At 44.9% G+C, this 18,485-nt stretch overlaps 1 protein-coding gene across 2 annotated transcripts; it reads right to left on the reverse strand.

Moving 5' to 3' along the window:
* Positions 1-710: 710 nt before the first annotated feature.
* CCSAP (centriole, cilia and spindle associated protein) lies at positions 711-15,003 on the reverse strand. 2 transcript variants are annotated; one of them, XM_014784772.2, is made up of 3 exons: positions 14,581-14,993; positions 4,635-4,903; positions 711-3,319 (listed from the first exon to the last, which is right to left on the reverse strand). In XM_014784772.2, exons 1-3 carry the CDS (start codon positions 14,948-14,950, stop codon positions 3,143-3,145), a joined length of 816 nt encoding a protein of 271 aa, XP_014640258.2. In that variant the 5' UTR covers positions 14,951-14,993; the 3' UTR covers positions 711-3,142. The 2 variants fall into 2 exon arrangements, with proteins under 2 accessions (XP_014640258.2, XP_087288082.1); XM_087431956.1 differs by lacking the exon at positions 711-3,319 and adding an exon at positions 6,292-6,384 and having other exon boundaries at positions 4,814-4,903; positions 14,581-15,003.
* Between the last annotated feature and the right edge of the window lie 3,482 nt (positions 15,004-18,485).

The raw sequence follows: 18,485 nt of genomic DNA on the forward strand, positions 1-18,485 counted from the left end.
ATATAAATATCAGCACCACTTTTATCTAGTCCAGTGAAATGTAAAACTATCCACTAAAGATTTTTTACCGAAGCAGTCAACAAGAAAAGTTGTTTTTACTTCTAACATATGCTCTGCCTCTCTCCCTTTTTGCCAGTAACACTTCTGAAAATTTTAACTATCAACTACTATGACATTCCATTTATAAAGTTTATGCCCAGTACAGCATTGTCAATTTAGAGGAGGGGAATACACTAAGGACTATTTTTAAACCTGCCAATTGTGCAGAATTCTGTTTTAGAAGTTGACTTCCAATAACTCAACAGCCACCTTTCTTTCGTGCAGTTTAGTCAGCTCAGTTTGAGTGACCTAGTACACACTCCTTTCAAGTTACTAGCAATTGATATTTGATGAAACAATAATAAAGCTATTACATACGAAGTCCCATAAATATGTGTCTACCACATTATGAGAAAGTAACCTATACCCTATTACACCTTTAGTAAACTTAAGAAATGTATTTATGTGCTTAGAAATTTTATGGTGGTGGGCGAGCATACATATAACCAGAGGTACCAAGTATTTTGATGCCTCCTAAATAAGAGCAGTTTTTAGGTTTCAAAATAAAGAACAGATTCCTATTTATTTCTCATTCACCTCGGTCCAGCAGAGGGCTAGATGTTATTCAATATTCTATTACTGCTTTTAATAAAAGTAACACATAAAACATGTTTATGGCAAATTGTTTTAATTAAGAACTTAAAACCAAAAATTTAAAAAGACAGTCTTATACAGCAATTATTTTATTCTATATTTTACATATCACTGGATTCTCAAACAGTTTCAAACTTTTCAACATGAAAGGTAATTTTAAACTATCTTGCTGTCTTGCAAGTTGTCCCAAGAATTAGGAACATGATTAGAACCACATTAGTTTCTAGAATGAGAAGGAAAAAGTAAAACCATCCAATTGTTACAAGTTTAAAAATTTCATAGGCTCAAAAGGTAATTTTCATCCCTAAAGAGAAAGAAGGAAAAGAAACCTTAACCAACTAATGACTTGGACATAAGAAGGGGACTCACAATTAATTCATATTGATTCACTCATTGTTCATGCACATTAAAAGTACTTTAAAAATCTTGTTCATTTGTCCTCTACTTAAAAAGGGCAAAAACTGGCCAATATTGCCTTCTAGGTTTTATCTCCATCTGGAATTTTCAGTAGTAAGCACATTAAATACAAGTCTGTTTTCTAGAGAGAGAGTCTGGCTTGTTCAAAGCCTAGAGGAAGTTGGGTTTCTAAGGCAGTCCATCAGTGTGGGGCCTGAGCTACCCGCCAAGGCTATCTTCCCTAAGATTGTCAGATGCAACATGATCACTTGAGCTAGATGGGTAAAACTGAACATGCAAGAAGTGGTTCTAAAGGAAGGGTTTTCACAATCAGCTACACCATCACAACGCCACAGTAATTTGATCTTTAGGTACCTGCAATGTTTAAGGACTTTAATAATAATAACAGCAAAATTCAGCAGAATTACTAGCAAGGTTGTTTTGGACAACACGTAGAACTTCCTCTTATTAAATATAAATCTCAATGGTTAGGAGAGCTCTCTGATGCAAAATATTTAAAAAGTCTTTCTAACAAAAAAAAAAAAAAAGCTCATGGTTCTTCAGTATGAGTTCTCAAAGCTTAATACAGTTGTAAGATGACACTGTGTGAAGATTTTATGTGGAATAAAACATATTTGTGTTCTGAAAATTCATAATACTTCAAAGACCCAGAGTAAAAATATCAAGGAAATGCTCAACTTCACGTCAAAGACCAAGTTTTCCCTCACATATCTCCAGGGCTAGGTTGGCACAGGCAAAGTACCTTCTCTCTTACAGAGAACTTAGCACTCATCTCTCCTGGAGATTCCTGTCTCTGCTGGATGGAAACCAGTGTTCCTTAAAACCATTTTTCTAACCGAAAAGCAAATGCACTAAATAGAATGAACACTTCATTTACATACTTACATTTGTGCCTATACACCCACCACCATTCTCTCACATTATAAGATCAACTGGCTAGGAATCTAGGTGTAATGTATTTAAACCAAAAGTCTGAATAATGTACATCATCAAGGCTTTGTTATTAGTGAGTTCTGTAAAGGAAAAAGTAGAGAAATTAGGGGCAGGCCACATCTCTAATGGGTATCTTAATATTTGTCCCACATCCCCAGTGAGCAAGACAATCTCAATTTTATTAAACAGAATTTCAGATTTTAAGTTTTAAATGTCATTGCCAACTATTATAGAAGAGGCAAAAGTCCACAGTGGGTGTGCACGCCAAAAGGCCAGACTGCAGCAAGTGACTGATACCCCATTATGTGTTCTTAAAAAAACTCACAATAAAAAAACTGTCAGTCTTTGACTCAAAAGAAACTTCAGTACTACTCTAAACACAATGCACTGGCACTTCATTTATTGGAATGCATTTGAACTATTACACTATTAAATAAGTGCCTAGATGGTCATTTAAAAAGATGACCTTCACCCAGCCCAGACAATTCTTAAATATCACAGGCTACATGAAGTGGTGCTGAACCAAAACACAATAAGTTTAATCTTTCAGGAACTACCAAAGTTCTAGTTTCATTATACACAGAATCAATATTAATGTTGAAACTCACTTTTGATGATATTCTTTCACAAAGAAAACCACACATACAGAAAACGAGTCTTACGCTGCAAGTTGGAATGATCTTCCTCACTATGGAATCTGAAAAGTTATTCAGAAAAGGATGAAAATAGGCTCTGCCTAAACTTATGAAAAGAAAACTGAATGTTAAGCATCTATAGCCATTTAAAGGCATTTGGTGTCAGTATCTTAAAAGATTAAGATGCTTTAAAACAAAATCCTTATAAGAATATCAAAGATTAGGGAATTATCTTCATAAATAACCAAATGTCTATGGCTTCAACTGTCACCCTACTGCTGAGGTAGGCGACCAGGATTCATCAAAATAGAACAATCTTTTAGAAACTCCCTAGGAAAAACCTTGCATAATCAGTTGGTTTCTGAAACCTGTGTCTGGTTTCTTTTGATAGTTTTTGTTTTTTGTTTTTTCTTTCTTTCATTTATGCTTTTTAAAAGAGGCTGTCCAAGCAACTGTTTCTTCCTTTAAGCTCTTGCCGAATAGCATCTCATATATTCTGTCATCCATGGATTCTCTGAGGAGGAAGGCTTTATCTTTCTGTTTTTCTCCACATCCACAGAGTGAGCACGTTGCCTCTGAGCTACCAGTTTCCTTTTTTCCACCTGTCTTCTGTTCTTGGCTCGTAATGCTGATTCATGAATCTAAAGAGAGTTCAAAAATAAAAGTATAATTTAAGTGGCATCTGTTCTAATTTTCAAGAATATTTGCAATGTGGCTACTGCCCCCCGGGCAGAGGCAAGCCCAGCCTCATCATGTTCAGTTCTTCTGTGTATAAAAGCTTGTCCAGAAAAGCCGTTTCCCCGGATTCTGTGGTTTACCATTGTCAGTGATAAAGAAACTAAGCAACAGAAAATGTCTGCGGACTAAATTTTAGCTATTAATGGTAAGCAACTAATTTGCATGTGCCTCTAGAAATTGGCTCTGGAAAATTATTGGATCTGCTTAGCATTAAAGCACGGATAAGTATTCCATTAAAGGACTTTGAATGTTTTACAGCAAAATACTGGGAAAAAAATCTCAAGGGATTTTACTACCCAAGACATTTCATACTACAGATAAACCCTGTTAAATTTAATCCCATGGAATTGCGAGAGGTCTTTTGTTAAACCACAGCTTTGTTGTCTCAGATATCACTCCAAATAACACCATCTGCTAGGGTTTAGAAGTCGTTCAGTAAAAATTTGTTTATGGTATTTAATCAGAATTCAAACAGTTTGCACTTTCTCGTTCTGCTTCTTTTCATTCACTCTTTGCTTTAGGCTGTAGTAACAGTAGTAGCGCTAACAGACATAAATGTTTACTGGCTCTACACGAGGACCCTCCTGTCTGACATGTTCTCAGGACTTCGTACAGGGACCAGCCAGGGCTAAGTCAGGGGAGAACTGAAGCTCCTAGGGGTAAAAGGCATTGGATATGGTTGAGCAGGGGAAAACATAACCATTCGAATTTAATCTGGAGAGCAAAAGGGAGTCTATGGTAGATATCAAGGACTACAGGAGAAGCAATCTAACAGACCAACCAATAACAAAGGAGTCAAGGAACCACCAGTTATCAAAGCCGAAGGAACTGGAAACCTCTCAAGAGGCTCACAGCAAATCTAGATGGGCAGCTGCCAGCCCTGGTTGTGCCCGTCCTCTGCACCTCCTGGCCCCCCAGGAACTCGAGAACCCTGACTCCATCCACTTGTTCACCTGGCTCACTGTTGGTAAACGCTTCCACGTACTAGCTAACTCCCAGCAAGACCCCTTGATCTCCAGGCAGCCAACATCCAGAATCCTCCTGTTTGCTAATCAGATGCCCAGCTCTGGGCTTTCCTTGGCCCACCCTACCATCCCCTAAGCTCTACCACAACCCCAAAGCATCCCAGTGACACAGGATATGATACCCAGTGACAGGAATGTAGCCCAAACCCACCCTCCAAGGGACAGCAGAGAAGCAGATTGCACATGAACCCACCTCATGCACTGGGGCAGAAGCACAGACATTGTGTGTTTTCTGGCTTCCTGTATCTGTCTGTTTTTCTCCCCACCCATAAAGAGCAAATGGATGCTTATTTTCTTTTATTTTACTTGATGATCTTTGAGGACTTTTGACGGCTTTCCTATTTCCTCTAGCAAATAAGGCACTGGGTTGCTGTCGAGGTTTGATATTGTTGGGTAATTTGTCAGTCTCTTTTGTTCCGATCTGTTGTTCAGGTTTTTCTTTTACATCTTTCACTGGCAGTACTTTTAAAAAAGAGATAAAACAAGATGAAAATGCTTTAAAATCAGGTTTACATATAATTACTTTAAATATTTAGGTAAAAAAATTCATAATGTCAGTAACATTTTCACTTACAGTTCAATTCACAAGTTTCACTTAAAGCAAAAATACAGAAACAAGTTAGTATAATAACTTTCCAAGTCTATCCCATTTTTAAATCGACAAATACACCAAGATTAAACCAAGCCTATTCAAAAGCAACAACTATAACTCATATTCTGAGATTAAGCATCTCAATTAAATATTAAAAGTGAGAAGGCACCACGGCCTAATGGCTTTCTCCACAACCCCCAAGATAAGTCCACTCATCTTAATGCCTTGCTTCAGGGAAAGATCTGGATTTGTGGCAATCAGCAGCAGCTGCAAAACGTTAGTGTTTAAGTTACTCACTCAAGTTCCAGGATTCCATTTCTTTTTGATGCTCCTGATTACGGAAAATGCTCCCTACAGCTCTGACATGCCCCTGGAAAGAGCAAGCTGGCAACCTTAACTTGCAGGCCCTCAGTCACAAGAGGGAGTAGTTTCCATAGTTACTCACCTGGATGCAGAGCTGTGCATCCCTGTATGAAGAGCTGGCGATGGGGGCTCCTGTGTTAGGAGGGCTTCCCCAACACTCAAAACAGAAATCACTACCTGAACCAGGGCCCACGGTCTACACAGCCTAAATCCTGTCAACAGAGCTGGGGAAACTGGTGGGGAATGGGGCTGCCGACCTGAAATGAACACCAGATATTAAGGATACACTCTCAGAAATAACTGTTTCTCCTAAGCACCTTTTACGATTTTGCCATTCATTATTTTTTATAAACCCTTTATCTTTTGTAAAAGTCATATTACTTTGCTTAAACCCTCTGTGAGCCTCTATTTCATTTCAGCCTAAACTTACGTTTGACTAAGAGCTCCTTATGCATCTTGAGCCCCATTTCACTCACCCCACTTGTTAGGTCTGAAGGACACCCTCGCTTCAGAAGCCTCACAATTTGGCTCTAGGTGATGATTTTCTAGATTGCTCTTCCAAAACCTCCTCACCTCTTTAGGACCTACTCTTGTCCCTGACTACTTTCAGCTATGATTCTTTTCTGCCTGTGTCCAGGTCCCCTTTAGCGTTGAGCAAGCCCCTGCACAGGCAGTCCAGACACAGTGGCACATGTGTGCAAGAAGCCCTGATAGACTATTTGTCACTTCTGTCTTCAACCATGACCTTGACTCTACCAAATTGTTTCATTTACTACTAAACATTGCAAGGAGCAGACAATCCACATCCAACCCTGGGGTTTAATGCTCCACACCACTGAGCGCCACATCTTTAAAGCCAGCACTTGAGCTGTTTGGGATGAGGTCAGATGCCAACCTTCCATTTTATCATGAGAACCGAAATCCATTCATTGCTCAAACATTTCTCTGAGTGATGTGTCCACACCCTGTCCTCTTCTCTTCCCTGGATCTAGGAAGAGGGAGAAAGGAGCCCATGAGGACTAAGACAAAGGGAAACAGAGGGGGGCCAAGGCTTGTATAGTTACAATACTGAGAAAGGGAGGAAAACCACCCAAACCATCTTCGTTGATTCATTTCCCTTCCTTCTCCTCTTCTCCCATTCCATGTGTGTCTAACCCAGATCTTCCAGGGAAGCCTGCCCAGAGAAGGTAATAATGATGTAGTTTAAAGGACAAGCTGGAGCTAGCCAGGAAGAGAACAGGAAAAGAGAAGTCCAAGAGGAGGGAGTGGCTTGTTCAAAGGCATGGAGAGCATGGAGAAAAGAGGGAATATAAATCATTTAAAATGACAGGTACATATATCAAAAAACGCAGGGAAAAAAATCAATGATAAGCATCCATCTTAAAAAGTTAGAAAAATATGGGGCCGGCCCGGTGGTGTAGCGGTTAAGTGCATGCGCTCTGCTGCTGGCGGCCCGGGGTTCAGATCCCAGGCGCACACCAACGCACCACTTGTCAGGCCATGCTGTGGCGGCATCCCATATAAAGTGGAGGAAGATGGGCACAGATGTTAGCTCAGGGCCAGTCTTCCTCAGGAAAAAGAGGAGGATTGGCATGGATGTTAGCTCAGGGCTGATCTTCCTCACAAAAAAAAAAAGTTAGAAAAATAATCTCAGGGCCGGCCCCGTGGCTTAGCGGTTAAGTGCACGTGCTCCGCTGCTGGCATCCTGGGTTTGGATCCCAGGCGCGCACCGACGCACCGCTTCTCCGGCCATGCTGAGGCCGCATCCCACATACAGCAACTAGAAGGATGTGCAACTATGACGTACAACTATCTACTGGAACTTTGGGGGAAAAAGTAAATAAATAAATAAATAAATAAATAAAATTGTTTAGGAAAATAAGCTCAAAGAAAATTAGAATAAGGAGATTATGAAGTAATGAAAACATATCATAAAGAAAACCCACATAGCCAAGAGTTAGTTTGGAAAAACACTAATAGAATTTACAAACCTCTGGCAAGACTGATCAAGAACGAGAAAAAGATGTGAAAAATAAAAATAAGCAAAAGTAGAAAAAATGTAGGAATTGAGGTTAAATGTGCACTGACGACATGTGCAAGTAGTCCCTTCCTCCCAAAACCCCATAAAGTGAAGGAAAAAAGTATAACCCACAGGACAAAGAGCAAGGGAGGCAACAACATCAAACAAAGGTGTCAATAAAACTTCGGAAGCTGAAAGGAGATGAAGAGGTAGAAGCGACCTCACAGAACTGAGTAGGGTGAGTCCTCACCCCCTGCAGGAGAAAGGCCCACAGGACACAAGCTGAACCCCAGAGAGAACTGGAAATGGAGGCACCAGATTCCCCAGAAGGCTAGTGCAGTGGACTGCCTTTTCCAAAGGTCCAGCATCAGTCAGTGCCCAGCCCACGTGCTCTCCTGAGAACTGGGGTCCATGCTTCTTCCCCTGGAGCCTGGGCAGACTTTTGTAGGCACAGAATGGGATGAAAGAAGTGCTATGTGGCTCCCAGGGAGAAGTCGTAAAGGGTAATACAGCATCTGCCCAGCTCCCTCTCAGGGACGCCAACCAGCATGTTATAAGGAGAGTCAGGCACAGGAGGATGTCACATGTGAGTGTCCTAGCAGATAGTCCCCAGCCCTGGAGCCTTCCAACGGGAGCCACAGACAGCACGGAGCAGAGACAAGGCAGACCCTGCACCTGGGCCAAATTCCAACCCACAGAAACCATGTGCAATAATAAATGAGTACCAGAGGTTTAAGCCACTAGTTTTCAGTGTAATTCTGTTATGCAGCAATACGTACTTCTTACATGGTCTTTCCTCTAGTCCATGTGCCAGGTGATCGCCCCTCTCTCACTCCAGAAGGCACAGGGGAGAGGGAGAACCAGAGGGGGTAAGGACTTGGGGCACCAGGCACAGTAGAAGTAAGGTGGGACACCTTCCTGAAAATAGGTTTATGTGGTAAGGAACGAGATCCCTCCTCCCTTTCCCCAACTCTGTTCCCAGAATGCTGACAGCCAGGTTTGTACCCTCTCAGGCAGGAGCCTGGAGGAGCGCTGTCTGGGGAAGCTAACACAGGAGAAACAGGCACACATTAACCCTTGGGGTCCCACAGAGAAACAGCTGGGTCCTCATCCGATTACAGTCAACACGCACACGCTACTCTCAAAAAGCATTTCAAGCCTCACTTAAATATGAGCAGACAGGCTCAGAACAGACATACGAGTGCATCCTCTAATAAGAAAGAGACCAAAATATACAGAAAAAGACTAGGCCAGAGATATAAGAGAGCTCTCAAAGGATGTTTATGGCTTTCTGGGAGGAGTTAAAAGAAACCCAAGAAGAACAGCATGTTAGTCAAAAAAAAAATTTTTTTTAAAGAACACTTGGGACAAAAAAAGTAATCTCTTCAAAATTTAAAACTAGGATGGTAGAAGTACAAATTTCAATAGAAACTTTGGAAGATAAAATTGAAGAGTTCTGCCACAAAATAGAACCAAAAATTCCAACATCAAGAAATTTTTATATAAAAATGTTAGAAGTTTCATCCATCTGATTAAAAATAATTGTAGAAAGAAGAAATGAATAGAGCAGAGGAAATTATTTTTAAACGGTACTAGAAAATATCACTGAACCTGCAAGAAAAGTTTCCAGATTGAAAAGAAAAGGCCCACCAAGTTGTTAGCCCAATGAATGAAAAAAAGACGCACACAGAATTTTAAAACACCTCAGATAAAGAGAGTCTCCTAAAAACTTCCAAAAAAAAAAGAGGTCACATACACAAGACAGGTGTCAGAATGGCATGGTATTTCTCAACAGGAAGACAAAATCTCAGATTCAGTATAATAATAATGTCTTCAAACACTGAAATTTCTAATCTAGAATTGTCTACTTTGCCAAAATATCAATCCAGCCTTTGGATATAATAATGGCATTTTCAGGCATGCAAGGTCACAAAATTTTTACTTCCCAAGCAACATTTCTCAGGATTTACAGAGGATGTGCTCCACCAAAAGGAAGGGATAAGCCATGCAAGGAAGACTTGAGATTTATAAGACAAGATCAGGTAAAGGAAGTGAGTGAAAGGAATACTCAGCAAACAGTGAAGAGAAGCCCCAGTTTGACAGCTGTGTCAGATCTGGACAGCATAAGGTCTAAATTGGAAGAGGATAATCAAAGTTTCCAAAAAAGTGTCTCTAAGGAAAAAAATAAAATGAACAGAACACCTAATGTGTCTAGCATGTGACAAGTTTTACAGTACTACCAGACTATTTCAGGCTGAATAAGTGATGGGAGTATTAAAAAAATAAGTCAACAACAAAAAAAGAAGCAATGATTAACTTCGGTAAAAACATAAATAATAAAGAAAATGTAATCAGAATTTACTACATGGCTCACCTGCAAATATTTACATAGCCAGGATTACTCAAACAGAGAATAGTACTTAAACAAAAGAGTCATATAGTTAACACTGGGACAAAATGGGTGCTGTGGTATGTCTGGGGGTGGGGGTGGCAGAGCTAAGATCTTGAGCTAAATCTTCATCTCCCATAAAGGAAGTCAATATATAATGTTTAAAGTAACAAAGCCAACAGATAAATCTAACAGAGAAGAGGGGCCCAATGCTGAAAGGCAAGCTGAAGAGTTGGAAGGAGCACCCTACAGAGCAAGGGGCATGGATAGGACATGATCAGGATTACTTTTTTCATGTTAAGCACCTTTTTTTAAATTATGCATATGTATACTTTTGCTTAAAAAAATTTTTTAATTTAGAAAGAAATGTGACTATGAAGAAAGGAACTGGACACAGTGTAGACCACTCCTCCAAGCATGTTGGCTGTGGAGGGAAGGAATCCCACAGTTAACACGCACTCCCACCCCCACCACACACAGGGAAGGTCCAAACAGCTTTTTAGTACCCATCCGTTAAATAAGAATGATAAGCCGAGGATCATTAGACATTTGAGAAAAGTCGCTAAGATGAAATACAGGATTACAAGCAAAAAGAACCAAAAGTAGGGGGGCAAGGGGAAAGAGACTATGCTAAAGAAACACACAAGGAGAAGAAAATGAGCAAAAAACTTGTAGTAAGATCCTCAGCAAGATAAGAGAAGATACTATATGCCTGAATCAGGAATAGAATATTATTTTTTAAAAAGGAATAAAAAGAGGAAAGGAAGGAGGAAATGAAGGGAAGAAGGAAGAAAGGGAGGGAGGAAGGAAGGCTGGCTCAGAAAATAATTCAAGAGCTCTAAAATTAAAAAATAAATAGAATCCCACAAATGAAAGATGCAACAGAAGAGTTGGAAGATGAGATTGAGACTATCACCCAGAAAAACAGAAGGAAAAAACATGGAAATTGGGGGTGGGGAGGATAGAAAATTAGAGGATAAATTCATGCTGTCTAACATCCAACTAAGGATTTGTGTGTGTGTGTGTGTGTGTGTGTGTGTGTGTGAGGAAGATCGGCCCTGAGCTAACATCTGCCAATCCTCCTCTTTTTGCTGAGGAAGACTGGCCCTGGGCTAACATCCATGCCCATCTTCTTCCAACAATTAAGGAGTTTAGAAAGAAAGGAACAGGAAAAAAAAAAAAAAAAAAAGGAATGAGAACACAATTCAAGAAAACTTCCCAGAATTACAAAACATGAGTTTGACTGCAAGGACCCACCAAACACACTGGAGGAAAACTGACCTAGATCGAGGAAAAACTTCAGAACACAAAGGACAAAGAGAAGACCCTAAAAAGCTTCCTAAGGGGGTTGGGGGGTTGGGGGATTGGGGGGAGTGACGAGACGGGACATGTTATGTACAAAGGATCAAGAATCAGAATGACAAGGAACTGTTAACAGCAACATCAGAAGTTACAACACAATACAGCAATGCCTGCAGATGTTTTAGAGACAATTAATTACTTCCAACCTAGAATTCCATGGCCAGCCACAAACTCACTGAATTGTAAGGGCAGAATAAAGCTATCTTTTCACATGCAAGGTCTCAGAAAATTAACCTCTCACACACCCTTTTCTCAGAAAGCTACCAGAAGATAAGCTCCAGCAAGAGGGGGTAAACCAAGAAAGGAGATGACACGAGAGCCACACAACAGAGGCTCTGACCCAAAATGTCACTGACTAGGTGCCTAGAGAAACTCAAAGGTGGGTTTGGAAGCAATTAACTGTTTTTTCCAAGTTGTTTCTTTTCCTTTGTATGTTAAGGAGAGGTAACCACCAACCATCCTGAAACTGACCAAGCGAGAAACTCCAGGGAGATGTAACCACCAACCACCCTGAAAATGACCAAGCCTCACAAGAAGAGCTACACCCACGACCTCTGCCTTATTTTTAATGCAAAGATCTCTCCAGGAGAAGCTTAGGCCTCATTATGTGGAAGCATGTTCTCCCACTGAGGCTGTGCAAGCAAATACCGGCCTCTCCCTTTTGAATATTCATTCCCCAACTGAAATAAAAGTTCCTGCTTCCCTTTGTTTGGGACGCCATGACTTTGGAAATGATTCCTCATGGTCTCCTATTTGCTGCAAATACATTTTATTTTGTGAGACAACTTCCACGGGTGTAGAGTCTTATTTAACTCACCAGGAGGCGAGCCCACTTGGTTCGGTCACAAACAGAGAAGTCAAGGAGTCCCTGGGGTGGTGAAGCACCCTCCCAAGATGCAACCAGTACAACCAGGCAGCAGGCTGCAAGAGTGGCAACCAGGCCAAGTGGAAGTAGGTCAGAGGCCTTTGGAGGGATGTCTTAAGATGTCAAGAGTGATACTGAACCTGATGTGTTGGTTGTATTGTGAAAGAAGGAAAAGGGAGTCATGGCAAACAATATAGGGCAGCTGTGAGCAACATTTTCCACAGGCACAATACTGTAGATACTAATTGTGAATCTAACAAATCTATGATGACTGTATTGAGAGGGTGTGGGGATGGGCCATTCGTATAGGAGAGCAGTAAAAAAAATTAAAGCCAATAAAGTAATGCTAAAAACTGAAAAAAATCAAGAAGGGTCAATAAAAGCCATGTTACTTGGAAATATAGAAATAAACACCAAAGGAAAAACCAGAGGAGTTGGAAGTGGTCACCTAAGGAATAGGCAGTTGGCATGTGTGTGGTGGGGAAGCTGCTGTATCTCTGTAATAAGCAGTATAGAACTATATGCTTCTATGTGTATATGTGGCTTCAGTAAAACTGTCCATTTAAAAACAAAGATTTTCAAGCCAGCCAGAAACAGGAATCAACAGGGGCTGTGACAGGCAGGAGCAAAGCAAAAGATCCTGCGATTGGGAGTCCTGCAAGCAGAAACGTCCTTTCTTCTCCCTGATGCAAAAACATTAGCTGAGAAAAAATAACTACCTTAGCCACTGGGAGGACTCAGCGTCTCTAAGGAAACCAAAATAATCATGAACTCAGGCAAACACAGGCACCATCCATACTAGAATGCCATCTAAAAACTGCATTTATATGCACACAGAAATAATCGACAACTCTTTCACAAACAGTGAAGGGGAAGAGTCGGGGAGAGAAAAGCCCATTCAGTCTGATAAAGCGAATCTCATAATTTAGCTGGTAGATCAGTGCCCACAGGAACAAACTGGAAGGCACATTCCCTACCTTCCGTTATTCGCATTTCTAGCAACCATCACTGAAGCTAGGAATCTAGCTTCTAGATATGCAGGAATCTGTGGGACTTCACAAGTAACACGAGGATGGAGAGGCAGCTCTGCCACAGATAACGCACTGAGAATAGCTGAAGACAGTATAAGAAGGGTGAAACAGCGTGGCTCATAGACTACACTTCCTCTCCTCCTCAGTCTCTCACAGAGAGGCCAGGACGCAAGTCCAAGGTGAGTTTGGTTGATCATCACTTACAATGCCATAAACAAACAAAAATAAAGCCACTGATCATTTATCCTGAGCTTCCATTTCTTTATCTCTAAAAGTGAGATAAAAATTATGATCCTACCTCTCAGAATTGTTTTGAAAGTTGAATGAGAAAATACGTATTCTAGGGGGCCAGTCCCGTAGCATAGCGGTTAAGTGCAGGAGCTCCACTGCTGGCGGCCAGGCGTTTGGATCCCGGGCGCGCACCGATGCACCGCTTGTGAGGTCATGCTGTGGCGGCATCCCATATAAAGTAGAGGAAGATGGGCATGGATATTAGCCCAGGGCCAATCTTCCTCAGCAAAAAGAGGAGAATTGGAATGGATGTTAGCTCAGGGCTGATCTTCCTCACAAAAAAAAAAAAGAAAAAAAATACATATTCTAAGATCAGTGGCTGGATGTATAATAAGCTCTCAGTAAATTTTAGTTGTTTTTCTCACTAGGTCCTCTTTAAAATCGAGTGACCTCGTGGTGGTGTCTGGCCAACGTCAGAAAGTAACAAAAGGGACCATGGGTTACTCCATCTGAGGCATTCAGCTTGGCCTTCAGCACCAGCCACCATCCACTCCACCTCCCATGCTGAGAGTCCCCAACTCTGCAACCCTCTGGGCAAGAAAGAAGGTGTAGGGCCATGGCAGAAACAGCAGATGCACAGCACCCAAGAGCCATTTGCCAGCATTTTCTGCTCCTCCTGCACACAGCGACAGCCTGAGGATGGGCGCTTTTCGATGAGTGAGTGGGCAGAAGCGGAGAGGACCTAGCATTTACAAGGAATATTCTCCCACCAGCCAGGAGTTACACACAACAGTCTTCGTAAACAAATGCAAAATATTCTTTAGAGACAGCACAGCGAGGTCAGGGAATTAATACAGAAAACAAGAGCCCCATTCACAAGACAGAAAGCTTAGCTCAGTGGTTAACCTCTTGGTGTCACCTTTGAGAATCTGATGAAAGCTGGGCTCCTCTCACTAAAAATGGGCGCTTAGAAATAGATGGGCGTTCAGGGGCTCACTAAGGCCACCAGGGCCCTCCAGTGAAGACCAGGACTTCACCAGCGGCATTTCAATTGAGTTCACAGCTGGCTTAAGCCAGAGCCACCTAATTATGGAAATAAAGGGGACGGGCGGAGGCGGGGCTGACACCTTCCTTATTTTGTCGAGGGAGGCAGATTCTCGGTCTACAAAAAAAAAAAAAAAAAAAAAGGAAGATCCTGTCCTGAGCGCTGTGAGAAAAAGAGCTGGGCAGTCAGATGCCAGGAGCAAATCCAGTCCTCCGAGCAGCCCCCCTCCCGGGCCCGGTACCTGGCAGAGCCGTGTCCTCCGCGGCCTCCGCGTCCACGGCCTCGGCGTCCTCCGCGCCCTGCTCCTCCGGGGCCCCGCGCGCCCCCTGCTCCGGCCCCTCCCGCGCCGCGGGCTCGGCGGGCAGCGGCGACGAGACCGGGCTGCACTGGGGCGCGGGGCCCCCGGCGCCCGACGACGCCGACGAGGCCGAGTCGTCCGAGGCGCCGGCGGGGCCCCAGTCGTCCCAGAGCCAGGGCGCGTGCGCCTGCTCGAGCAGCCGGCGGCCCAGGCGGTAGTGCAGCAGCTCGCGGTAGCACGGCCCGTACTCGTCCCAGCGCGGCTCCCGGTAGCGCTTCATGTACTCGCTCTTCACCCCGCTCCCCGGGGACATGGTGCCGCCCGCCGGCCCGAGCGCCCGCCGCTGCGCGCCGCCGCCGCCTACGGAACCGGGACACGACACAGAGGCCCGCCCCGCCCCTCGCTCCCCTCCCCTCCGCGGGCCCGGCCCGCCGCGACGTTTAAACCCGGAGCCCCGCCCGGACGGGGCGGGCGGGGGCGGGGACGAGGGGGCGAAGGGCGCGGGCGGCCAGCCCCGGGGAAGGGGCGGGGTCCCGGGCAGACCCGCCCGGAGGCGTCTCTCCTTGCGATCGGGTCCTGAGAGCCAGGGCGGGGTCCGGCCAGGGCCTCCGTGGGGAGGGCGGAGCGGCCTACGCTGCGAGCGTGGGGTCCCCTCCAAGGGCAGCTCCAGAGGTCGGGAGCCGGAGGCAGCGGGCGGGACGAGAGGGCGGCCGGAGGAGGGGACGGGCAGGGGGAGGCGAGGGGCGCGGGAGCGGGCGGCGGGGTTGGGGGCCCGGGAGCGTCCTGCCGAGCGAGGGGTGTGGGCAGGAGGGTGGCCCGGCTTACCTCCTTCCTGCCGCGCCGGCCTGGCCTGCGCCCCCAGCCCCGCGGCGCCCGCCCGTCCCCCGCGCGTGGCGCAGCAGCTCAGGCCCGCTCGCCCCGCCCGCGCTTTCCTCCCGGGCAAGATGTCGCCGACGGCGCGGCGGCCCGCGTTCCTGCGGCAGCCGGCAGGCGAAGGCGCCGCCTCAGCCCCGGGAGCAGATGCCTCCCCCGCCCGCTCCCGGCTCCCGGCCCCCGGCCCTCCGCCCCGCTCCATGGGGGCGGCCGCTTTCGTGCAGGGCGCGAGGCGAGCGAGTCTGCCAGTCCGGTGGCCCCAGGCCCAGGTCCCTGGGCCACCCGTCCGAGGCGCCAGCCACCCACGTCCCAGTAGGCGCTGTCTCTGGCACCGACCACTGCAGGCGGCGTCAGTTAGGGTCTGGAGTCGCTCCCCCGTCCGGTGAACGATGTAGCCCCCCAGGCCAGCCACGGTCTGTTCCCTTCCCGACACCTCTGAGCTGGTCGTGTTTCCCAGAGACAACCCCAAGCCCACACGTTGGCTCTTGCTTCCTTCTCGCTGTTCATAACACCTGTTACTCTGGCTTTAACCCGTTTTTACTATTTAGTGCCTCTCCTTTCTTGTCTACACCCCAAACATTTTTTAAACTTCATTCAGACGGCCAACCCACCCTCTCAGAGACCCATCTGCACCTAAAACCTTGATAGACAGTTGTATTGTGCGAAAGTATACAACGTTGCCCTGGTCGTCGTTACAATTTCAAAAGTGGGCCTGCACATATTCTTCTCCCTTTTTAGAAGGAACCTTGATACATTAGTTACAAAAACATTTGAAAGAAAAGTTTTGGAAAATCAAAACATAGTTAGCAGTTGAAGAGCAGGCCTGGGCCATGAGTGAATTATGTGGTTCCTGGTTCCGGCTTCTGTCATCCGCGTCCTGCCCTGCCCCCATCATAGCTAAATGATCTGGAGGTAGACACTGCCCAGCTGGGACGGGTCAGACTGTTCTGAGCACTTGAAGTCTGTAGTCCAGGAGTTGTTAGCGCTGCATTGTTAATGGCAGTTTTCTGGAAAGACACTCCGTGACCCCCTGCTGTTGACGTCCCCACAGGGGCCCTGACCTCTCCCCTCCCCTCAACTTTACCTTCTGTTCCTTGAGGTACTCCTAGGAACTTTCTAATGCATTTCCTTTTTGTTTAAGCTGCCCAGGGTTGGTTTCTGATGGTTGCAACCAAAAGAACCTTAATAGATATGTTAATAATGTAGGGGAAATGAATGATGTGCCGTTATATGAAAATGGCAGAATGCAATCTGTTTCAGTTAGCTTTGGTGCATAGTTAACCACCCCAAAACTTAGTGGTTTAAAACAACTAAGATTTATTATTTCTCACGATTCTGTGAGTTAGCCAGGCACTTCCTCTGCTGGTTTCACTTTGCTGGTTTGGACTCGCTTGTACAGTTGCATTCAGCTAGAGGGAGAGTTGGGCTCAAAGGTTCAAGATGGTTTCACTCACAGCCGGCAGTAGGGCTGGCTGTGGGCTGGGCTGTCTTGGTCTCCTCCCTGTGGTCTCATCCTTCAGGAGGCTAGCCTGGCTTCACATGGCCCTCTCTTCCGAGAGGGTAATGAAAGAAGCTGGAAGGCCTCTGAAAGTCATAGACATCTAACACTCAAATAACACACAAGGCTAGCCCAGATTCAGGGAGAGAGAAATAAACTCCACCTCTGCATGAGAGGGGCAGCAGCAAACTGGCACTGCAAGGGGCATGCATACTGGATGGAAGAATGGGTGGCCACGTTTTACAATCACACACGAGAAGTATATACGGGGTGATACCATTTTTTGTATAACTAAAAATTAGGATTAGGAATGATTGGTTTGTTTCTTTTACTTTTCCCTATTTTGCACAATTAAGTGTATTACTTTTATTCTAATTTTTTAAAGTGTTATTATTAGTCAGGGCTCATCCACTTGGAAGTGACAAAAACCCGAGGCAACCATCTTAAACAGAAGGAATCTTTATTGGCTCTGGCAGAGCTGGACCCAGGGATCCAATCAACGCCATTGGGACTCCCTTTCTCTCTGTCTTGGAGCTCTGCTTTCCTCCTGGGGGCTGGCCGCTTCTTCTCCCACTGCAAATGGACTTCCTCTACACAGCTGGAGAAAGTGCCACTTATAGCCCCAAGCTTATGTTGTCTTAGCTGAGGAACACCGACAAAAGAGAACTTGGTAGTATTCCAATTGTAGAGACAGATTTTTCAGTCATATGCTTAGCTGTTGCCAGGGGTAGGAGGTGATATGATTGGCCAAGCCCAGGTCACATGCCCATCCCTGTAAATGGGGATAGGGTGGGAGGCTGATATTGACAGCCCCATGAGAACCACATGGAACAAGGAAGGAGTGGTTCCCCAAAAGAAGGAACACTAGGCACACGAAACAACATATGTCATCTGTATATTTGTCTTTGTGTCTAAATAAAAAGAACAGGATGAGAAAGATCCAATTTGACAGCACTTGTGTGTAGGGAGGAACCTTCTGGGATGTAGTTGACCATAAGTAAGGTACAGCTGTTAAGAAATCGAATACAGTCATAAGCAGTATCTATAGAATTGTATTTCTATATCAGGGGAGGTAAACTTTCCCTCTAAAAAAATCCTCTGTTCATACAGTACTGAAGGACTGCCAATGTGGATGATGGTGTCTATTTGTTCTGCTGGTGGAATCAGGACCAATGAGCAGAGATTACAAGATATAATTATGGCAAATGTTGTGGACTTGGAACTGGTTTCTTAAGCAAGCGGGAAATTTTAGAAATGGCTCACAGAAGAAATAGAGAGGGTGGAAAATGGGCAGGCACCAAGGGGACCCCAGGGGCCAGGCCACAGGGTCCCAGCATGGACAGGAGAGGAGGATCTGCCTCCTTGACTTTGGCAGAGGGAGGCTTCAGTGAGAGGCAGCCCTGGGTTGGCCTCTGCATGAGGGGGATTGGGGAGCCAATAGAAAGGAAGGTCTGATGCGGGACTCCTGAAAGATCAT

This window comes from Ceratotherium simum, chromosome 6 (genome assembly GCF_057802395.1).
Source record: "Ceratotherium simum simum isolate JZ-2026a chromosome 6, ASM5780239v1, whole genome shotgun sequence".
Classification (NCBI taxonomy): Eukaryota; Metazoa; Chordata; class Mammalia; order Perissodactyla; family Rhinocerotidae; genus Ceratotherium; species Ceratotherium simum.

Bases quoted from the DNA above. Each gene is read 5' to 3' on its own strand.
- CCSAP (XM_014784772.2), bottom strand. From the start codon at position 14,950: ATGTCCCCGGGGAGCGGGGTGAAGAGCGAGTACATGAAGCGCTACCGG. The intron at 4,904-14,580 runs GTACCGGGCCCG...CTTTTTTAAAAG, and splicing joins GGAGGACACGGCTCTGCCAG to TACTGCCAGTGAAAGATGTA. The intron at 3,320-4,634 runs GTGGGTTCATGT...AACTCTCTTTAG, and splicing joins CTTCTGCCCCAGTGCATGAG to ATTCATGAATCAGCATTACG.